The sequence below is a fragment of the Anguilla rostrata genome, chromosome 18 (genome assembly GCF_018555375.3).
Source record: "Anguilla rostrata isolate EN2019 chromosome 18, ASM1855537v3, whole genome shotgun sequence".
Lineage (NCBI taxonomy): Eukaryota > Metazoa > Chordata > Actinopteri > Anguilliformes > Anguillidae > Anguilla > Anguilla rostrata.
The window spans coordinates 14,254,072-14,277,959 of NC_057950.1; the positions used below are offsets into that span (position 1 = coordinate 14,254,072).

Here is a 23,888-nt window from a genome sequence, read left to right on the forward strand (position 1 = left end):
CGTTGCCAGAAAATGTCACGGTGCTTTTCCAAAGCGGCTCGGGAAAAGAAGAGAGGGGTAAAAGGAGAAGCGGTGGTCTCCCTCCCGCGGGGATGATGACATACATAAAGAGCATTAGCCTGAGGTTAGAGCTGAGGGGGGCAGTCAGTCAGACCGGAGATGTGTGCCCCAGCTGGGGGTGTGGGGTTGGGGCGGGGTGGGGTGAGGTGGGGGTTGGGGGGTGGATAAGAATGCCTACTCAGCATGGGGGGGCAGGGCGGAGGAGGAGGAGGAGGAGGAGGAGGGGTGGGGGAGAGGAATTCCTCTGTGGCCAGTTGCCGGCTGCTTAAGGGATGATTTATGTCGCTGTGTGTAGCAGACTGTGGGCCCGTATTGAGCCGTTCCTGTTGGGATGGGAGAACTGGCCGTGCCGGTCTCTCCAGCGCCGTAAATCACGCACCGCCCAGCCGCCCCGGGACGCGGAGGACCTCTCAGCGCGCACTTTCCAGCGGCCATCCCTCACACTCCCCCTCCACCGTTTCTTACCGCACATTTTCAGAGCGACCGCTCTCTCCAAAAAAAGAGGTCACTGTGATTGGCTGGGCCCTCAAGAATTAGTTCAGCTAGACCGTCCTGTCTAGAACCTTCTCTCTAGAGAACACCGCAGCTGCGTTTCAGCAGATTACATCCTGAGAGTTTGGGACTTCTAATAGAGCAACAGTGAGAATGCGACTGAAAGAAGGCAATGAGGTACCGTCAGCTGACACCATTGTCATAGCTGGCCCTCACAGTAATTTCTGAAACTTTTTTTTTCGCACATGCTTGAACTTTAAGATCACACCTTTGAGTCACCCCTGTGTTATTTCTGGCTCGTTCTCCCAGCAGGCTTTGCAAATTTGCACCAGCACTGATGTCAGTGACGTCCCTGTCAATGTTCAACGCTCTTAACTCACAGAGTGCCCCGCAGTTATCCTGGAGCAGGTCTGGCATACAGGAGCCCCCACACCACAGGCTGCTAACAAGCCCGGTCTGAAAGGGGGGGGGGGGAGCTGGCAGTCCGCTCGATTTCACCAAAGGTAGCAACTAACAGCGCTGCAGATGTCCGTGTAATCTCAGATGGGGGGTGAGGAGGGGGGTGAAGGGGTGGGGGGGGGTTGGTGAATGCCTCTCACATAGCCTGAGCGCTTAACAGGACAGAAAGCTAGATGAGGTTAAACAGATGTCTCCTGAAAAAAAAAAAACACTCTGCACCACCCTGCACCTCGGCCCTGCTCGTATGACAGCTCAGCTCTTCCTGAATAAACCGTGTGACCTCCAGCGGACTGGAGAGTGTTGGGGTGCAGGTGACGGTTACCTGGGTACTCCTGCCCACTGGGAGAGCCGGGGCTTCACGGTGAGGTCAGAGGGACGGGTGCAGAGGTATAGGAAGGTGTAGGGGGCTGAGGGATCACTTCCTTCCTTGTCCTCCATGTACTTCCTGTTTCCTGTGGCCTAGTGACATCCCTCTTCCAGGACTTTAGAGATTACATAAAGCATTATGCACTGATGATCATTTCTGGAACTTGTTCTTGTTCAGTTTTTTGTTCTTTTTAAAAATATTTCTCTCCAAAGATCATGAGCCAGCGGTATGTGACAGCTTTAAGATAATACAGAAAATATTATGTCCTGAACTAATGAAATACTTAGAAGTTTAAAACTCTGCCATGATAGCACTGCTGACATTTTTTTGCACACACAAATACACTTCATTTGAACTTTTTTTTGTCTGACTCTCTCTCTCTCCCTTTCCCATCCTCACTCCCTCTCTCCCTCAGTGTGTAACCATTTTTTGATAGATCTGTATACTGAAGTCTCCTACGGCCTTGCATATAAATCAGGGAGCATCAGTCTCTTCGAAGCTGAGCAAATATTAAGACAGGTCTTTGGCAGTGAGGTGCTGCCGGCAGCACTGGAATCTGGGTGGGAGGTGCTGAGGATTGCTATGGATGGCACGGCTCTGATGCAACTGGAAAATGTACATTTGACGTTTTATAATGGGGTGTTGAAGTGCAGTGCTTTCCCTGCACAGCCCGCCAGTGTGAACCTTCTGTGCGTCTCTCAGGCTGTCTGGCGGAGCTCACACTGCAGGCCAGCGCTCTTCAACTTTATCATCCTTAGTCAGTCTTCTTTTTAGAAATGCTGTGTGCAGGCCATGCATTTCCCACATACTACAGTACACATGAAGCTATGTGTACTGTAAATATTATGTATCGTACTATGTGCAATGTATGCAAAGCAGTTACTTTTTATTCTGTTACTAGTGGGAGGTATGCTGACACTGTACAGATGCAGACATAATTTAAAGTGTTTTATTTGTTGGAATAATATTTTATTCTTCTCATTGGACATAGGGCCAGGAGTATGGCTGCGGCGGCTTGCATTTAGCCCTTGCTGTTGGCGTTCTCCACCTTGGAGCTCTATGCTGTATGTGAGTTCTCTGGTGAAGCTCTTTGCTATGGATTCTCCATGCATATGAGCTCTCCAGTGCAGCTCCACCCTGTAAACTGTCGTAATCTCTGAATTATCTTGCACAGATCCACAATGGGGACTCTTTTGGTCTCTGAGCTTGCTGGTGCAACTCCAAACTATGGAAACAGTCTGCTCCTGAGCTCTCTGGTGCAGCTCCACAGTGGGAACTGTCAGTCTCTGAACTGTGTGGTGCAGCTCCACACTAAGGAAACTGTCTGCCCCTGAGCTGTCTGGTGCAGCACCACACAACAGAAACTCTCTGTCTCTGAGCTCTCTGGTGCAGCTCCACTCTATGAACACTCTGCCCTTGAGCTCTTTGGCATAGCTCTATACTGGGGAGCAGGTGGAAGCCATAATGTCATAAGGAGTACATGTGTCAGGGCTATACAGAACTACATCAGCCCCTTGGCACCTCCGGGCTTACACAAATGTGGACAAATGTTTGCTCTAACTTTTCCAACATTCTGGGAATGTTCTGAGAACCAGAAATTGTCAGCTGCATGAAATCTCCAAAACCAGAGCTGCCTCCCGGTCGGTAACAGTTAGGTAATGGAACCTTCTCTGCATTCTGGAGCTTTGTGACGGGACACCTGTAAGGAATAAGGTAGAGTGAGTGGGGAGCTGATTGCTTTCACAGTAAACACAAAGCAGCGACACGGCAAGCTGTGCCGTCGCTGAGGATGTGTTTTCAAGGTGTTGAAGATTGGCTTATTTTTATTTACGTTTACTGTCAGCCAGTCTCCTAAGCCCATATGGGTTACACACACACACACACACACACACACACGCCCACGCTCGCATGCAAGCAGGCACGCATGTACACACACACATGCATGCACATGCACACATGCACACTCACAAGCATGCATATGCACGCAACACACTCACACACATACACACACGCCCAAGCACACAAACACACATGCATGTGCACACATACACTCACACACACACACACAAGCACTTCCTCGACTGAAATATGATGTATACGCAGAGATTAATGTTAAGTACTTTGTTTAAGCTAGCGTGATGTAAGTTGATATATACTGTAGCGCTTATGGTTGCTAGAACATTCCTCCTGTTTCCTCTTACAGTTCTGCTTCGGGAAATCAGCTGTGAAATCAGGTAAAGCTGCCCTGGTGAATATAATTTTAAAGTCAGTGTAATATAAGGAAGAAAATGCCATGCTAAACATAAAATAGAATTAATCAATGCAAACAAAAAATTATTTTAAAATGTAACATTTGTATTTCATATATAACTCTTGATTCTCAACAAATGCTACATTTTGCACAACACACGAATAAAGCAAATTCATAAATTACAAATATTCCTTTTATGAATACATTTGTAAATATATATCTATTTGTGATTGATAGTATAATATTATTATTATTATTATTATTATTATATTATTATTATTAATAATAATACACACACACTGCACTCACAGTTATGCACAGCTAGCCCACAGTGCTGCGGTTGCTGGTGTCTGGGAGAACAGAAGAGTGTGTTTCCAGGCTGCAGCTCAGGCTGAAACAGGCGTCAGAGGAGGCTGGCGGCACCGGCAGCGCCCCTCGCCGTATTTTACCGTCTCATCGAACCGCTCGTCCGTCAAGGGCGCGGCGGCCGCGGCGAGAGGCCTCAGACACCCCCGCCAGCCTGTGGGTCAGGAGCCGTAAGCTCTGGGGTCCGCTCAAATAAACAGTGCAAATACGCAGTGGACCACTGCGTGACGCGCTGTTACAGCTTTCGCACTGGGCCAGTGCTGCATGTCCAGCAGTGCGTTTAACACAGTGAAACACAGTGAAACAATGGGATCAGCCCCCCCCCCCCACCACACCACAACCCCCAGCAGCGCCTTGCCCATCATAACACATGATTCAGACTCACGTGAGGGGGGGGTGCTTTGTGTGTACCTGATAGAGTGGTCTGCAGCTTGGCTGAGCAGTTAGGGGTTAGTGTGTGTGTGTGTGTGTGTGTGTATACATGTTTGCGTATGTGTGTGTATGCGTGTGTGTGTGTGTGTGTGTGTGTGGAGGGGGGAGTTCACACTGAGCGGCACAAAAAGAGATTATGAAGAATCCACTGGTGGAGAATGGAGCTGTTTCATGTCTTTGGCGAGCGTCCTGAATGGGGACTGGTGGGTGGGGGCGGGGGGCTGAGGGGACCCTGGGGCGGGATGTGCGGGGCCTTTGAAAGCCGGCGGTAATGGGGAATTTCACGCCTGCTGTTTGGGAGCTGAGTTCAGGCCCTGCCTGTGAAAGAGCCTGTCTGTGTGAACAGCATGTCCTGCCAGGGGGAAATGACCTCGTTGAGGGGGGGGGGGGGGGTGACATCACCATGGCGACAGAGCCTGCACCGGGGGTACTGCAACTGCTCTGGACTCTTGGGTATGCTACTGTCCCTCAAACCCCTAATGTCTCTTTGTGTAGGACCCCCTGCTACCCCGTCTACAGCCCCAATACCCCCCCTTCACTGATCTGTATCCCCCGAATCCGTCACCCATAATTCCAAGCATTCCTGCCTCCAGGCAAAGTTTTGCATCTGGAAGCCAGCGATCCAAGCTGCCCATGGCATCGCACCTCTGCAGCATAAACAAGAATACACTGCTTTTATAGTGCATCTTTTTTTCAGTTCAAAATTGCAGATTCCATTTTCTCCCAGGATCCCAGTGCAACAAGAGAAGACTGAAACCGCTTCACATATTCACATATTCAGGTTCAGGTATTCAGCTTGCATTCAGCCAGGGCAGCTGTATCTGCAGAGTAGATTTAACTCTGATGTAGTACATTTGATACCTCTTGGACTTGGAGTTAAATCAGCACTGAACATATGTATGCATATAAAATTGTAAATTCTGCATCATACAGTAAGAAATAGTAATAAACCCAAGTCAGGTTTTGCTCTGAATGACTGAATGACTTGCTGTGACTTATCAAGAGGTCAGAGGTCAGAGGTGTCGTGAGTTGGTATTTTTCTCCTGTTGGTCAGTAAATGAGGGGCTGTGGTACAGTTACCGGGGGGAACCTCAGGGGGTGGGGGGGTATTGTGGGATGTGTTTATAGAGCAGGGGTGCATCTCTCATTAGTGTCGCACCCTCTGCAATGGGGAAGCCTTCCCTTCGAGACAAAGGGGAAAAAATGCTGCGTGCGTCTTTTACATTATAATTGTTTATTTTGCACTGCAATAAGTTAGCATTTTTTGCGTATTTTTGCCCCCACCCCATGACTAATGCATGACTTGATGCAGAGGTTCAGTTTGATACCATAATATGCGGTCTTTCTGTTATTGTTGTGTCTCTCTTGCTATTGACCAGCCACTCATCAGTCCATCTCTGCAATCAATTTCATCAGACCATCAAAAGCAATCATATGCAACATAAAGTTCAATAACAGTCATTTACTGCATCAACACAGCACGATGAAGACAGGTGTTCCCCCAACTCCCCAGTCCCCCACCCCCACCCTCCCACATATACAGACATTATTTTCTTGTCAGGAGGTCGGGATCTCATTTTAAAACCAACTGCACATCTGCAAGGCGATCCCGCCATCACCACCCAGGCCGATCGGCCCCAGTGTCGGAGATTGACTGCACTCCATCTCTCCCTTTCCACTGCTTATTCATTCACTCATTCACCACTCTGCTGAAACCGGCTCCCCTCCTCCTCCTCCTCCTCCCTCCTCCTCCTCCTCCTCCCCTCCCCTCCCCTCCCCTCCCCCGCGCGCCCTGGAGGCAGGCAGGTAGGGATCCTTAATCCCCTAACTTCCACGTGCAAGTTTTTGGATAAAGTGGCATAACAGGGAGGGGGGGGGGGATCAAATGGGGGCTCACCTACGCGTTTGCCCCCCCCCCTTCTTTCAGCCCTGCCCGCTTGTGTGAGCACAATGCCGTCCCCCCCGGGCCCACAAAGGCAGCCAGTGAAGGAGCGCTGGCCCCAAATCAGTAGCACAGGTTGAGAATTAAGAGCAGGTACTGAAACACAAGCCCCAGGATTAACCCCCTCGGCCCCCTCCTCGGCTCCACCACATCAAAGGAGCTCAGAGCAGCGAGAGTTCCCCTGCGATCAGTCTTTATTATTCTAATGATGTTTTCTTACCTGCTGCACCCAGTCCCGTCAAAGGTGTTTGGCCACCGACACAGGAAACCGGAGTTGTGTTTCTGCGGAGGAGGCAGGCCAGAAAGAGATTAGGGTTTTTTTTCCAGTTCAGAAACAAAATAATGCCGCCACCTTCAAAATGGGAGAATAAAATATACTTGAATAAGACTTTATTACATAGGTTTCCATACATTTTCCATAGATTAATAGATTTTTTAAATGACATACAAATTCAGGAGTGCCGTCGTGGTTAGAGAAATACAAGACTTTCTGAAAGGAGTTGAGTTTATTGTGAGTTTGAGTTGCTGGGTGAGGTGATTGTTGATACTTTACCTGGCACAGGTGTGGTTAGGAATATTTGTTCCTGGTGATTTCCTGTTTGCTTAGCCTGCGTGCAGAAAGCCCTCCTGCTGCAGGTGTGCGATTGATACTAAGGCACAAGGGAGAGAGGGAGGGATAGAGGAATAAAGAGAAAGAGAGAGGGAGGGAGAGAGAAACAGAGAAAGAGAGAGAGAGAGAAAATATCTGTTCTCTACATCTCCATGGCACTTTCCGGTAAAAAGCAGGGCGGGGTGATCTCACTGGTCTCAGCCCTGGAAGGAGAAATGCGAAGAAGCGAGATACAGGGCATGGATAAACATGGAGCTGAAAGGGTTAACCGTGCTGGAAGGGACAGCTGCCACTGGGACATGCTCTCCCCAATCCGGGGCCCAAACCTGGCTGCCCAACCGGCCCTCAGCCTCAGCCGCTCGTCCACATTCCCCTGATAACGGGAGCCAGATAGCGGGAGCGGGGCAGCAGGGGTGGGAGGTCGGTCAGTGTTCCGGTCGCAGGGCGGAGGGGGTCATCGCACGGCCCCTTTTTTCTTTTTGGAGCGCCTGGGGGGTCGCGGGTTATCTCACCTGTCGGCCCTGACGGATGGGACGCTGCGCTCCGTCTGGCCGGGGCATCGGTAAGACACATGTAAGACGAAATGTTCCCAGTCGCATGACAACAAAGCCGATGTTCTGAGATAACCATCCCTGACACATGCACCCCCAGGTCAGGAGACAAAGCGGTCTGCTGGACACCGCATTCTGCAGCGCTATCTGGGTGTAATAAGGGACATGGCAATTAGGCCTCAGAGCACAGGGTCTGTCATTTCAAGCAGTCCATTAAATTACCTTTCAATTTGTAATGGATCATTTAAGAAATGCAATTTGTTTTAAGCCGGAATGTTTCTCTGTCTGTGACTGTAAATGTCGCTTCCTTGGGTTCTGAGATCTACAGGTAGGGAGCAAAAAGATGGAAATGCCATTTTTACCATGTAAAATACTAATAGGGTGCTGAGCTACCACCTGTGACTAGAATGTCCTTACACTATACACTGAGTCTAGAATAATGCACAGCTCCATGAGAAAGTCTAAAAAAATTGCAGGGAAATGTGTGATTCAGATGAAAATACACCATCTTGCTCTGTTCGAGCTCTGTTTACAGCCCAGAAGTCATATAAAATCTCTGAGGCGACTGCAGTGAAACACACAAAAACACACAGGCCTCCCTCGCACCCCCGCCCCCCCCCCCCAAAAACAAAATATGCATGCAACACCTCAACCAACCACACACACATACACAGTCACACAGACAAACAAACAAACAAACACACACACACACACAAACACACACACACAATGGTGCACGCTCATTGTGAGCCTGAATCAGGATCTGGCCTTGCGATAACAAACAGGCTGTGCACTCAACGGCCTCTCTGCAGCACGCTGCTTGTCTTTGTCCACCCACCGGCTGGCACAGCGGGTAGATCGGGCCCAGATAGCCCACCCCCTGGGTGGCATGGCCGCAGGGCGGAAAGTAAGATGTGCCCGCCCATGCCCACATTGCTCTCTGATTGCTTCCTTGTTCGATTGCAGTTTCCCATCAGATGTTTTAGATGAGATAAGGCCCAGGGATCTATTCGGTATGTGCGTTTCTAAAACATTCCTCCAACTCTTTGTGTTTTTTTGAGGCCTTGAGACTTGTTTATCTGATGCAAGTCCTCTAAATATTTTTGTTCTTATTGCAAGGAATATATAACAAAAATACCCAAAGTCATGCAGTGCAAATTATATGGGACGGTTATAGTCCTGGCATTGTTCCTGTCTGTCTCTCGGGCTGTCTGTCCTGTTCACTGCTGTCGGAATTCCTGTGAATCTTGAAATGGGTCTGCTCCGTTAAAGAAAAACATCTCAGCCAACTCACTATTTCACTGATCAACAATCCCAAAATCCACATCTCAAACCTGACTAAAAGAGTAGCCATTACTAAAATGTCTTATTTCATATTTTAAAATACCGTCCTCCAATTTTCTAGAAGGAAATCTATCTTTTTGTTATTTTTCTCGTTTTGCAAACATGCAGGCAACTGTAGGAACTGCGTGGTGCGGTATTGCATCTCTCACCATGGACTTTCTTTTTTAACTGGAACCACATCAGATTTCTCATGTTCGCGCACATTTTATGCGGAGGGCTTCCACTGGGGAGAGGGTAGAGCCGTGTAAAAGGATCTGATCTGTCTTAGCCGCGTGCTTCAATGCCCTGCTTTCTGTGGCAGCTCACCAGCAGAATGACTCAATACCGCCTGCCTTTAAGAGCCTGTCCCTGCGCACCTCTGAGTCTCTGCACTCACAGCTCTCTGCACCTCCGCTGACACGGCGTCTCTCCTGCCCACAGGGACCGAGAAAAGGAGAGAGAGAAAAAGAGGGAGAGAGAGAAAAAGAGAGGGAGAGAGGTAAAAAGAGGGAGAGAGAAAAAGAGGTAGAGAGAGAAAAAGTGAGAGAGAGAGAAAAAGAGAGAGAGAGAGACAGAGAAAAAAAGACATGCTGCACAGATGAGCAGTGCATCTTATCTGTTCGACTTGAAAAATATTAAAAAGTTACCGTAAATAATTAAATGCTTTCAACAGTATTTTTTCCCTGCTATTTGAAATAGTTTTTTATAGAACGCTTTTATATAAATTTGACTATTTGCTTTATGAACTTCATGCCAAAAAAGCATGTTTAAAAGAGAAAGAGAGACAGGTGCTGACAAAGTAAGACAGAGAGGCGTTGAAAGAGGAGAGAGGCGGAGTGAGATGAGGCATTGAGAGAGAGAGAGACAGAGAGAGACAGAGAGACAGATCTGAGCCACCGTTTACTCTGTCTCTACGGCGACCCGTTTTGCGCCACGCTTGTTATGGGGTATTTAGCTTGGCGCCTCCTGGGCACGGGACTTAGCGGTGAAACACCAGGAGCTGCTGCCCGTCTCGTCTGTCCGGAGTGATGTCAGGACGGGGCCTGGGAGAACTCTCACACTGACGTCACTTTCCCCCCCGCCTGCCTTCTGCCTTCCTCAGGGTATCAGATCTGCCCGTTGAAAGCTTTGCTTCTTTTTAAAAAAAAACACAGGCAGTTCATGGGATTTGGACATTGCGCTTGAATGGCGCCAAAGAATGGCAAATAAAAATCGACGGTTCTGTCTAATTTTACCGCCGGTTTCCTGACCATTTGCGTTTGCAATATGCTTATTTGTGTTCCGCTTCACACACCCAGTTCTCTGGTAAACTACAGTAATACTGACACTCTGGAGACTGGAACACTAAAGGACAGACGACTGTACACTGAAGACACCAAAGACGATGACAAAGACAAACACACCAGACACTGACACACTAAAAACACTGGCCCATTGATAGAGCAGAAACGCTGACACACTTAACCTGCAGTGGATGCGAGGTCAGAGGTTTACTGCTTTATCAGCATCCCCATATCTTTAATGTAGCTCAGCGTCCTTCGGTTATCAATGAGCCAGAGTCTAGGGTTTATCAGCATTGTAGACAATGCCACATTTACACACTGAAACACCACAAACACTGATGCAGTAAATACACTGAGGCGCCACAGTCCGCCATTACACAGCAAGGACAGGAAAGGCCCTGTCTGAGGGACATGGTAGAAGTCGTAAAGCGTTTCTGTGTGTCTAGTGTTACACTACGCACGGCATCATAGTTTTCACTGAACATTTTTCTGACGTGCAGAAACACAAGATAACATTACTCTGAAGACACAGAAATATCACACTACAGAAAAGGATAAAATAGACATAGACTTAAGCGCAATGCATGATGCATTGTGCATGGTGTGCTGGTAAGATTTCCACTCTTCCCCCCCCCCCCCATTCATTTCTATTCTGAATTTAGTGCTGTTGCTCTGTCAGGAGCAAAGAGCCATAAATGGACTAAAAAAGGGGAAGGCTAACTGTAGTATGTACTGTAAAAAAATCCCAGTCTTCCCTAAATCAACATTAGCTTATTTCAGCTCACAAGCTGACAAAACAAGTACAAAAACAAAAGCACCCAGGTGTGCTAAAAGAAAAGGAAAACCACAGAAACCTGTGCAGCCTTTCTGCTCTCTCTCTCTCCTCTGAGAACGATGGAAAGGGCAGCAGGCCCAAGCGCTTATAAAGAGGTGAAGTTAATTTGGGTCTATTGGCTTCACCTTGAAAGCACTAATCAACCCACCATGGCACAATGCAGAACACCTTGGCCGCCACCCACAATCCTTTTGACTACACGAGATATCCTTTAGTATCAATTAGTGATAAGAGCGCAAATTGAGTTTGAAAAAAGGATTGAATGCCTCTCCTAAATAGCCAAATACCATTTTTTCAGCTGAATTAGAGCCACAGCAGAAACAGAAGAACATGGGACGAAATGTGTGATGTGTCACAAGTTGTAAATGAGTAATCTCAGAATGTACGAATGCATTAATATTCATTCAGACACATTGCGTGTTACAATCTAAACAGCACAAGTGTGCCAAGGATCAAACTGAGGAAAATCAATGTATTGTCTGACCTGTTGAGTATGTGTATTAACAAGCATTAATGGAGAAGAAAGACCATACGAAAAGTTTGTTTTTTGACGCTTTTTTGTATTAGCATGCGAGCTCAGTAACCTGATGAAAACAGAGATTTGTGCAGTGCGCAGTCACATTCCCAGTTTTTTCTACTCTGGATCTGGCCCACATACAGCAGAAGAATTAATGTAATTACACGTGTATTTTCACATTTAGCCTTTCGCAAAACAAAGTTTTCACCTGATAATTTTTTTTTTTTTAATCCACCTTGTGTGGCTTATCAGGGTTTTTCCCTCCGCGCTTCTGGCCTAGCGTGGCATTTGTCCCGGTGCTGGCACCCGTCCCTGCCAGCTGCTGAATGCACGCTCCCTCCCTAATTGTGTGCGCCACAGGCCTGTGCTTTGGGGGCTGTCCAGCCGCCCAGTTGCTCCACGCTCAGGCTAGGCGCTGACAGACCTCTGTTAACACAGCACAACAGCGGCTCAGATAGCACATGTCTCATCTTTACACCGACCGCCTGACAGCCAGACATGACACAGGCATACTGGGACCGGTGCCACGTTCCCATTGGTGCAGAGCCAGGCATGACCCCCCCTCCCCTCCCCCCCCTCCCTCCAGAGGCCCTCTCTTCTTATTGGTGCCAGGGTATGAGGGGTAGGGCTGCTTGCGGGTTTTCAAACCACTGCCCTCCTCGCATGACAAGTCAGAAGATACTGTTAGCCAGCCGAGCCAAAACCCAGGGCGTCCAGCCAAGTGAACGATTTGCAATCGCTTTGCTTCTCCAGGGGCAGGGACATCACATCCTCTTGCGGCCAGAACCTCAAGATGGTGGCGAGCCGACCTCAGGAAGCGGCGGCGCGTTCTCATTGGACGGGCTCGCCCCGTTAGATCGCGTGCGGCCCAGAGAGGCTTGCAGACAAAGGGGCTGCCGTTTTTGGGCGCTGGAGCCGTCCCGCAGGGACGAGCAGAGGCTGGTACAGACAGAGCATTTATCTCTGCGAGCAGATAAAGGCTGAGCTATGGGAGCTGTGTGAAGATCTGGCATTCTCAACGCCCTGCAAAATAAACAGCCGAATGAATAAAACTGCAAAAATGTATGTGAATGAACAGCAGGTGACTTATGCGAGAGAAATGTATATGTGTGCTGTTTTTTTCCCAGGAGTGAAGTTCAGATCTCACATCAGCCTCTTCCCTCTACCTATCTCTCTCTCTCTCTCACTCTTTCTACCCCACAGAACCCCAGGACCTTTCCGCAGAGTAGCTTGGAATCCAGGTGATTGCACTGTCTCTGAAGTGGGGTGAGAGAGGAGGGCTTTGCTGGGGTAGTCTGGCCCCTGTGAGATCGTCTTGTTGGGGTAAGTGGACAAAGGCTGGTCTTTCTCTCAGGCGTTTCCAGGTACGATGATGCCCCGCCCACTCCCCACCCCCCTCGCTGGTGCGATGCGCATATTAAATAACATGTCCAGACATTTATATATAGTCGCTGTAGACAATCACAACCATTGTGCTCTTTTATTGGGATCAGGAGACAGAGAGAGAGAGAGAGAGAGAGAGTGTGTGAGAGAGAGAGAGAGGGAGGGAGGGAGAGGCAGAGAGAGGGAAAAAGAGACAGGGAGAGGAGAAGGGAGGGAAAGGCAGAGAGAGAGAAAAGACTGAAATGAAGTGCATTTGTGGCTCCTGTGGAGGCAGACAATGCTCACAGTGTTATCTGTTGCCCAGGGACGAGTGCCCCGGGCCTGTTTGGGCCAATACACCCGCAGAGACACTGTGGTCATATTGAGGGGTACAGACGTGACACACCCAGAAAATATGCCGGCTGCCTCTGTCAGTGACAGTGTCACCCCCTGCGGCCCCAAACCCAGCCAGATTCTGACCACATGCATTCACACACACACACACACACACACACACACACACTGAATAGATCACAAACAGACCCATCCTTGCTGAACACTACTGCTCTGCAGGTTGTAGGTAATTCCACCCCTTGCCTGAAGACAATAACAGAGGTAAAACTGACCCCCCCTCCAACTGTGAATAGTCATGTGATAACAATCAGCCCATCCACCCCCCACCATTCCCCACCCCACACACCACCAGCCCAGTCTCTGCAATGACCCCTGGAGGACCCAGTGCACCTAATGCACAGTTAAACTACAGAAAAAAATTAATGCATTCCTCTGGAAGACAGTAGGAAGCTGTGGTGTGGGAGGTGGAGAATGTTGGTGGGCGGAGCAAGTTGAAAGAGGGCGGAGTTAAGAGTGAGGGAGGCGTGTGTGAGAGAGGCACAGTGTGGGTGGACTCAGGTGTCACGCCCCCGCACAAGGACAGCTGTCTGGCTCTCATTAGTAGTGTAGGGCCTCAATTCACAGTGTACAGCAAACCCCTCCAACACATACACGCACACACCATGTACGCTGCACCTCAGGAAACCCCATAATCCCAGTGCCAATGAAACACAGATGCTGTCCCTCACACAAGAGGAGTCCCCCCCATAAGCCTCCCCATTCTCACCTCCTATTTCCTCTGAACTTTCTCTTAGCTTTTTCTTTAATTTTTCTTTGAACTATTTTTTACTTTGGCTCCAGCAGCATGTCTTCTCTCTTCTCTGTCCTCCTCTCTGTCATACACACACATACACACTGTTTTTGGCGTGCTGGTTGAAGGCCGGTTCCTTTTTTGCTTCTTTCCACAGCGGTCAGCTCTGCCGGATTCAGACAAAGCCCACTGCCCTCCACGAGAAGAACATTCTAGAAACAAGCCTCATATGGCCAACAGCTGCTAGTTAGCCAAAGAGCCGCTACAAGTCCAGGTCAGCGGTCATCTTCCGGCGAGTTTTTCGACCGTGACCGCACCTCCGGCTCCGGCTCCACCCTGAGCTGCAGCTCTGAGCGTCGAAGCGCTCTAATTGTACCTGGGCCGATGCTGAAAAGCGCTGAGACTCAGCGGAGCTTGGAGCAGGGAGCCATGGACGCTCAGTCAGACATCTTGGGTGGACATCTGCGATCGGGTCCCACCAAATTTCTGCTATATCAGCACCAGAGCGATGGGACCATTCACAAACCAGTACTACCAACAGAAGTTGAAGTGTGTGTGTGTGTGTGTGTGTGTGTGTTCTTTCTTGAATCCCTTTGCCACTGCTCAAGTCGAATGAGGCATTTTGGGTGGTTTTTGTGTTAATATCAATGGCTGCTTAAGAATGTGGCCATGCAGAAAACTTTTCCCACAGACCCACACTTTAACATACGGCCCCCCACCCCCCACCACCACCATATAAGCAAGCTCACTCACACAGCTGCGTGGAGCTAGTTAGTCAGGGTTCAAAGGTCAGAGGCCGCCCTGCTCAGTGTTCCGCTGTGCCTGGGCAGCCAATGAGGCAGGACCTCCGGACACGCAGACTTCATTAAGCCAGGGTAAAAGCAGGGAAGCATACCAATGGGCCAGGATTCCCTCATTAAAACACTGCTCCCTGCTACATAAAAGACTAGTGGGCTTCTGTGTCCATCCCTCATCGTAGACCAGAGGGCTCCTCAGCCACGCCCCCAGTCCCACCCCCCTAATCCACCCTGTGGCTTATTTAAGCAGCGAACCCGCACAGACTCAGATGGGCTCATAGTCATGTCAACATTGAGCCCACTGCTTCACTCTCAAAATAGTTCCAAGATTATAAAATAGTGTTTGGTTTAAAAACACATGTACTCTCTCTCTCTGTTCCTCTCTCACTCACTCTCTAAGCCCACAGGGCTGCTGATTTTAACACCCACAGCTACATTTGATTCCTGTGCTTGCCATGTTTGCGTGGGTTGGTGGGTTGCTGGGTTGGCTTCAGCTCACTGCACTGACAGAGACTGGGGGTGTGTGAGATGAGCCCAGGTTCGAGGATAACAGCGCCCTGACACTGTAAGGGCAAGAAATAAAACAACACTGTTAGTCCTCCAACAGAGCTCACTGGCTGACCAATCACAATCATTCTTATCAGCCTAACAACTTTGTGTTTGTGTGACTATAAACAAACAAACACACACACACACACACACACACACAGTTACAGAGACATTAAATGTCAGGTAAGAGCAGCTGAACATGCTGCATGGCTCTTTTATTTTTACATATAAAAATATTCATCTCATCATCGTCAACGACATTATATACAGCAAATATTGACAGAGGCAACAACAGACATGTTCACGTTTATCACGTTATTTTAGTTTTGCTGAATTCATTTTTAGCTTTAGCGTTTTTTCCTTCGCCATTTGCTTTCACTGAAAGCAAAAACTGGTGACATGGTCTGTCGCCAAGCCTAACACTCATGTCATGTTTCCTTTGGAAACTTCCAGAATCAATGAGTTCCTTCATTCCCTGGTTGGTGTCCTACCCCAGAGAACAAAACCAGGACGGGTGAACGTAGGAGGAGTAGGGCCACCCCATAGCAGCACAGTCTCCTCCCAAACCATTTCCCTTCATCCTCTCCTCTTTTCAAAATCCCCCCTTTTAGCTCAAGGTGTTTGCCCAGTACGGCCTCATACACAAGAGGAACACAAAGCTAAACATCCAGAAACAAACACAATGGCTAAACCATCAAAATCACAATCGCGATTAAAGATCTTGCTAACAAAACCAATTCCACCATAAAAAGATTATGTTTAAGATTAAGACTGAGAAATTGTGACTGTCCAAGAAAAAGGGACATCACAATTGAGCCTGGACCCTGTGACACATTAGAGAAAGTGCTGAGGTGCTGAGACAGAGGGAAGGAGAGAAAGGGAGAGAGAGAGGGAGACAGAAAGACAGATGGAGAAAAAAGAGGGAAAGAGAGGGGGCAATTCAATAGAAAAAAAAAACCTTCTACAACTACACAGCCCAGACCCGGGTAGCTAGGGATCACATGACCAGAGCTGAAGGAGGAGGAGAAAAGGGAAATGGGCGTGGCCAGAGGGACCACCCCACTTATGACAGACACCGCGACCCGGAAAGAGTGCTGCTCTGGGACCGATGCTGAAGAGGACCACAACATCAAATGCGGGAATCCCCTCCCCCTCTCTATCTGGGAGAACTGAGGTCACCTCAGTGCTGCCAGCAGCGTCCAAGTGCCACACCCACCTCTTTCCCCCTAATCCCTCCCCTCCCCCCCCCAACCCATAACCCCTCCCCTAACCCACAACCCCTCCCCCCTAACCCCAATCCCCTCCCCTAACCCACAACCCCTCCCCCCAACCTCCAGCACCTCCTTAGGCAAGCACACGGAGGCGCTCACTAAACTGATACAACAATAAGAGCACAGATATCAACCAACACAAACAACAATAACATCAATGGTCACATTTTCATCAGATTGGGCATTATTGCACATTGAAGAGCCTTGTTTTGGTTCAGTTTCGAGCCCTGGATAGAGGGGTGCGGAGGGGGTACAACTAGTGCAAGAAAGTCCATCTGTCCCTCCGTCCCTCCATCCCTCTGTCCCTCTGTCCTGTGTCTCCGGGTCGGTCCTCTGCCCGACGTCCCTCCTGGTGTATCAGGGGGGGTTTGCATCCCAAAAGTGTTCTGTTGATTCTCCCAGAACCCCAGCATCTTTGGGACCGTGCTCAGCTGTTGACCCGCACGAACGTGACCTTCCCCGGGGAGGGGGACAGGCTGGCTGCGCCCGTCTTGAAAAACACAAGCTGGTGGCCTGTGGGGAAATCAGGAGAGGATAACTGTCAATCAAAACAGCCGACAATAACGGGGTGAACAAAACAAGGTCCACGCACCCCCTAAAATATCCCCACAGTTATAACAATAACTGACAAGCCAGCTGCTAAATACTGAAATATCCTCCCGCCTCCCTTCACCAAGAACCCTTCTGACATCTCAGCAGCTCTGAATAGCTTTGTCAGTTTCCGTGGCCAAAGTACAACCTTATAAAACAAAGGATTTAGGGCTAAATCGGCTTTACGAGGAGAAAGGGACAGGACATGCACGAGAGAATGAGCTGAGAGAGGAAGAGACAAAGAGGGAGAAAGAAAGAAAGGGAGAGAGAGAGGGAGAGAGACAGAGGAGGGAAGAAAGGAAGGAGGGGGAGGGCGAGGACAGAGAGCAGGAATGTGAAAGTGGCTTAGGTCTAGACGGGCTTGTTTCAATAAAGATTAGCGATTGGTGTGCTGAAGTCTTCCTTTCAGTCTGGTCTTTAATGAAGTGTCTGTGCGGTGAGCAGTGGAGGGTGGGGGGGGGGGGATAGAGAGGGCGGAGGGGAGGGGGGTGAGGAGAGACAAGCGCAGGAAGGCAGTTATTACTGCAGCCGTCCCTCTGCACAGAAGCCGTGTGATCAGTGACCTGTCTGTCAGTACCTGTTCCCAGAGCCACCAGCTCACACTCAGTACTGAAGCATACACTCGCATGCACACATACACTCACACACACACACACACACACATACGTACCCACATACACATTAATCCACACACTCACAAAACACGCACTCTCACACATACACACACACATTCTCACACACATGCACATGACACCTATAACACACTATCTGCACACAGGCGCCAGGCAGCTGACCTGTCCAGGTGGTCTGATTGGTCATCACGAAGGCGCGGCACTGGGCGTGGCTCTCGCACACGCTCACGGCCTCGCGGACGCTGAAGACGGACAGCATGCAGCCCTCGTGCTGATAGGACGGCCAGCAGCGGTAGTTCTCTCCCCTAATGGAGACGTCCGCCATTCGCTTGAACTCTGTCAGGAGACAAGGACCACACGCGTTAAGTCACAGAGCACCCAGGGCTGATCTAGGATCAGTTCAGCATTTCAGCTCACAGGAGATAAGGGCAGGACACGGCAGGGGAAGCCTGATCCAAGATCAGAATTCCCACACTGAGACGCTTTATGGATATGGCCACTGGAGAGGAGAGGAGAGGAGAGGAGAGGAGAGAGAAGAGGAGCGGAGAGGAGAGGAGAAGGGAAGGAGAGGTGAGGAGAGAAGAGAAGAGAAAGAGAGGAGAGGAGGGGAGAACAGAGAAGAGGAGAGGAGAGTACAGTATAGAGCAGGGGAGGGGAGGATTGAAAAAGGGGGAGAATAAGGAATGAAAGGATGTTGCAGTTGAGAGACAATGGCAAGCGAATTTACACTGAAAGGTCATATTCAATAAAAAACCCTTTTCCTTAGAGGACAGATGCGCGACAGCGTGCACGTGTCCATGCGCTGTGTTTTGGGTGCTCATGCACCGAAATGTGCTGCTGTGTTAGAGCGTGTCGCTGCACACCGCGCTCAGAGCGAGAGTAAGAGCGCGAGCGAGCAAGGCCATTGTTGCCTGTTTTCTTTGTCCGCCCGCACAGAGCTGCAATCGCGCATTTTTTCACGCGCCGCCAGTTAATGAGCAAACAACATCATCCTTGTTTCAGCGAATACGGGCCACTCCCCTTGTTTGTGTGATTTTGGGCGGCGGCCAGGGTGCTGTAGTGGTTCAGAGCTATGAGAAGGGGAGATTCCGTGGGTCCCACTGTCTGAGCGGATGGGAAACAGTGCCGGCTTTATTGGATTTAGGAGACGGGAGATACCCCGTTGGGGAATCCCTACTGTTACACTCAGGGCCATGTAGTACCTTGTGTTTTATTACTGCACACTCATGAACTGGCACAAGCAGGGTACAGAGCTGCTAGGACAATGCGCGTGTGTGTGTACGTGCGTTCATGTGTCTCAGTATAGTGTTAATTTACACATAGAGAAACTAATGCTTATAGGAGTCTGATAGGAATCAAATGTACTGTAAGATAGAAGAATATACTATAACACTAAATATTTTAAATGTTTGAGTGTGAGTGTATGTGTATGTGTGTGTGTGTGTGTGTGTGTGTGTGTGTGTGTGAGTCTGCGTGTGTGTGGTGGGGGATGGTGGGGTACACGTGCACTACAAGCTCCAGTATTGTCTCTCCAGTGGGTGGGACGGGCGGGGGGCTCATTGTGTTTCTGACAGGAGGAGTGCCGATTAGCTAATTCAAGCCCGGATTGTTCATGTCGCGTGATTCCTCCAGTCACAGCCCTATCCCCCACCCCTCCCACACCCCGCCCCCCCTCCCACACCCCCCACGCCCCCCACGCCCCCCACGCCCCATTCTCCTCCCCAACTCAGTTTAACACACATTGTAAACAGCACACATCGTGACCCCGCCACAATACATTCCTCTGTCTCCAGGCAACAGTGGCCAAAGGCAGCCAGACTGAACAGGAGTGAAAGATAAAGAGAGAGAGAGAGAAAGATGTGAAGGGGCTGAACGGAGGAGACTCCCATTCGGGCGAACTAAAGGAACCTCCAGCCTCCCCCTGCCTTCCCAACCTCCCCATTCACCTCTTCCGCCACGGCCCTTTCCGCCATTCAACTCTCAGCGCCGTACAGGCCCCAGAACACAACCTGGCGCTGTCTCTAAGAGAGAGCCAACCGCTTCAGACAAACAAACAGCAGGTACAGAGGGAGGAGATGTGAAAAGCAGCGCTTTTAAAATAAATCTGAAAACCACATCCGTATGTAGCCTATTGCAACATTAAAACCAGCAGAGGTACTGAGGTCCTGGCCTACGCAGTCTGGTTTGAATTGTGAGAGACGGCGACGGGGCTGTGTTTTTCCACCTCTCTGATTGGATGTTCTGCGGGGACATGTGGACGTGGTTTGCTTCCTTTGCAGCTTAGTGTAATAGTAAAACAATGGCAATTTCATCAACCGCAACAGAGCCCCCTCGCCCCCTCCCTCGCCTCCTCCGCCCGCCCCCCAGCCCTGTTATTCTAGCCCAGTTCTGAGGACTTTTCCTGCTTCAGCAGTTTGACTTGTCCCCAGTTTCCACAACTGTAATCACAAGCTGCCCAGTGCGTGTGCATAAACTGTTTTCGTAAAGCAAGTAACGTAATGTTTGTGTGCTTTTTCTATGTTTGTGTGTGCGTGTGTTTGAGTGTGTGTGTGTGTGTGTGCGTGTGTGCGTGTGAGAGAGAGAGAGAGAGAGTCTGTGTGTACAGAACAGTTCTGAAGAAGGCCTAAAAATGTCACATGGTTAAATAAAATGATCCCTTTGTCTTTGGAATACAAGTAAGTGCGTGACTTTTTCATTGTGAATATCCATCTGTAATCTTGTAACACAGATTTTCAACACTGCACAGCCCAAAGTCTCTTGTGATGATGGGACAAAGGAGAAAGGGAGCCCTTCATAGCTCCTCATAGCTCCTCCTGGCCCTCAATAGCCCTTCCTAGCCCTTCATAGCCCTTCATAGCCCTTCATAGCCCTTCGTAGTTCCTCATAGCCTCTCTCTCACACAGGAAGTTCCAGCCTCTGACCGTGACTCACCGGGAGTCCGCCCACCGAGCGCCCAGGTGCGGGCCTCATTCAGGGACACGCGCTGCTGACCTCAGAGAGCCGGCTGATTTAGCGGGGCGGCGGCGTGTACACCGGAGGAGCGGGACGCCCGGGCCCTCCGGAGGACCGCGGCGGGATTTCCTGTCCGCGGTGAGGAGCCGGGCCCCGCGAGGCGCAGACAGGGGGGGCAGCGCCAGCACACGAGCAGGACCGTTAGATGGTTTATGGCGGTAATGAAGGCTTTACGGCCCTTTCCCTTTCTGCAGCGGCCCGTCTCACAGCGGAGCGGCGGGGCCGGGGCCGGGGCCGGGGCCGGGGCCCCTCGCTCAAACGCGCTCGCAGCCGCGGCGACTCACGCGCTCTCCCGACCACTCAGCGGTCATGTGACTGAGGGGAGGCATTCCGGAGGGTGAAAGCGCCCGAGCGTTGCTCTCATCGTAACGTGAAAGACCGCTCCGCTGCTCCTGCTCCTAGTGCGAGAGAGAAACCGGCCTGCTGCTCAGTGCTTCACTACAAGACCTCGCCCCACTCCTCTTCCTCGCTGCCGATATTAACCGCCCCACTGCTCTCCCTCATTCAGAGAAACCACCTCACAGCTCCTCTGCCTCACTAAGAGCATCTGGGCCAGCGCTCCTTCATCCCACAATCCTCCCGTTTTCCCCCTTTCCTACACAGAGAGAGGCCACCTCCTGCTCTGCTGCAGTTATCGCAGTGCTCGTTGCTGCACTTAAGCACGATGAAACAACCCCACTGCTTCATCCTTTCACTGAGGAAACCTCATCGCACTTCCGCTAAGAGAAACCAGCCAACTGCTCCCATCCTTCTCAGCGAGACTGGCTCTGAACCTCTCTTCCAAAAAACCAGGAAACTGCCGAAACCCACCCACTCGTCCCAACCCCACGCGGTCTGCCTTCTGAGCGGGTTCCTCACACAGGCCGAGGGGAACGAACACAGACGCGGGTGCTTTTCGTGAGAAGACCCGGCTGGCAGCAGCGCACGGCTCGGGAAAGGGTTAACCAGGCACAGATGGCTCCTGGGCCCAACGTCCTCATCAGTCAACAACTGTCTGCATGTGTCTTACACAGTCATCAGAGCGAGGCGAGGAGAGATGGAGAGAGAGAGGGAGAGAGAAGGAGAGAGGGAGTGAGGAGAGGAGCTGAGAAACCCAGGGAGGGTAACAGGGGGAGAAAGTGAATTTGTGAGAGACGGTGTGGGGGGGGGGGGGCGATGGGAGTGGGTGGGGTGGAACATCAGAAGGATTCTGCAGCGTATCAATGGAGACTCATCCAGCTCCCCACCCCCCCCCCCACACTCCCTGTTATATACATTTTAATCTTTATAATCACATTTCATTTCTCCTATCAGCACATCAGAGAAACACAACCCTGACAGGCCTCAGGCAAGTCTATTAACAAAGACACAAAGATACTAAGCACCCATATAAGGGTCCAAAGCTCCGAAGCGGATTCAACAGCGCACAGAGCTTGGAGCTTCACGTGAGAACTGGTGTTTGTGTGTGTGTGCATCTGTGTGAGTGTGCAAGCATTTGTGTACCTGTATGCATGTGTGCACATGTGTGTCTGTACATGCTTGCCTGTGTGTGTGTAGGGCGAGCATGGAAGAGCATGTGTGTGCATGTATGCGTGTGTGTGTGTGTGTGTGTGCGTGTGTGTGTGCGCGTATGTGTGTGTGTGTCTGTGTGTATGCATGTGAGCATGGATGAGCATGTGTGTGTGTGTGTGTGTGTGTGTGTGTGCGTGTAGGGGAGTTCTCTACAGTGTGCAGTTATGTAACAGTACTTAGTGCTACCAGCCAGCAGAGGAATTTGGGATGTGATCTTAAGCATAATCATTTCAAAATGTGAGCTGGCGTATGGACACACGGGAACACTGGGGTGCGATATGCTTATGTAACACCCCGTGAAGAGAAGGACTGTGCCTGTGTGTTAAGCTACCACTACTATTACCTACTAATACCCTCATTAATATCACTTTCATTGTTAGTCCTAAAACTGGATATTTACCTGTACATAAATTACACAACCATGCTCTTGTCCATGCCTCCACCAAAGCTCAGCTGATGGACCACAGAGGGAAGAGAAGCTGTGTTGATAGAGGTGACAGTGCAGAACAGGTGAAGGTGCTCTTACCAGCTTTGTGGGGCTGTGTGCTGTTCTGCAGGTACAGGCCATTCTTGTACAGGTGCAGCACCTTCTCCAGTTGGACGAGGGTCTCGTCCACCCCCCAGACCAGCTCACCTTAAAACCAAACAACATACCGTTATTGCAACAACACGGTCACTGCAACATATCCCACAACATACTTAACACAACAATGTGTGAATCGTACACACAACAACAGCAATAGAGACAGAACAATACACATGACAACGCTCAGACACCACAACAGCTTACTAGCACAACAGAGCAGACACAGCGACCTGTCAACAATACAAGACAGACACAACAATACAACATTTACACAAAGACAAACAATCATGATAATGTGCCTTACATAATGAGACGTAAAAATAATGTTTTGTTGCTGTAGCACGCAGTTTGTCACGGCACACCCGCCCCCCCCTCCTCAGATATCAGACTGAGACCGCTCACAGTGGGAGGAGCTGAGGTGACAACAGTGTTTCTTTTTTTTGCCCATGATTTAGGGGCGAGGTGGGGGGGGGGAGGGGTGAGATTGTGGGCTTTTAATGACATTTTTTGGGGACAGGAGTTGATGGGGGTGGGGAGGGGGGGCAATGGGAACGCTGTGTGCGAGCCACCTTGAGAGGGCCAGATATAATCACAACCCCCCCCCTCCCCCCGCCCCAGCCCGCTTCTTCACGGCCTGTTGTACCGCAGAAAAACAGATTTCAAACACCGCCTGACATACCATCACAGATGAACATGGAGATAGCACAACAAGCAGAGGGGGGAGGAGAGGGAGGGAGGGAGGCAGAGACAGTGAAAAGGAGGAAGAATGAAATGAGAGAGAACAGAAAAAAACTGAAAAAACAGGAAGAAGACGGAAGCACGAGGCAGAGACACAGAAAAAGCCACATGGTATATATATGGAATGTGAGAAACAGTGAGAGAGACAGAGAGAGGGAGGGAGCGGA

General features: G+C 50.0%; 1 protein-coding gene and 1 long non-coding RNA gene across 3 annotated transcripts in view; both read right to left on the minus strand.

Moving 5' to 3' along the window:
• Positions 1 to 1,409: 1,409 nt before the first annotated feature.
• LOC135245126 (uncharacterized) lies at positions 1,410 to 11,030 on the minus strand. 2 transcript variants are annotated; one of them, XR_010327158.1, is made up of 7 exons: positions 10,991 to 11,030; positions 7,492 to 7,677; positions 6,923 to 7,019; positions 6,590 to 6,651; positions 3,939 to 4,149; positions 3,535 to 3,623; positions 1,411 to 3,077 (listed from the first exon to the last, which is right to left on the minus strand). It is a non-coding gene; the product is annotated as an uncharacterized LOC135245126 (long non-coding RNA). The 2 variants fall into 2 exon arrangements; XR_010327159.1 differs by lacking the exon at positions 3,535 to 3,623 and having other exon boundaries at positions 1,410 to 3,077.
• Positions 11,031 to 16,665: 5,635 nt separating this feature from the next.
• The window catches only part of pkdcca (protein kinase domain containing, cytoplasmic a), a 21,792-nt gene continuing 14,569 nt past the window's right edge, over positions 16,666 to 23,888 (minus strand). Inside the window, exons 5-7 of the mRNA XM_064317509.1 lie at positions 22,924 to 23,031; positions 17,997 to 18,170; positions 16,666 to 17,124 (exon numbers count right to left, since the gene is read on the minus strand). Coding sequence (XP_064173579.1) covers positions 17,039 to 17,124; positions 17,997 to 18,170; positions 22,924 to 23,031 — 368 coding nt within the window. The 3' untranslated portion in view covers positions 16,666 to 17,038. The remainder of the gene's footprint in view (positions 17,125 to 17,996; positions 18,171 to 22,923; positions 23,032 to 23,888) is intronic.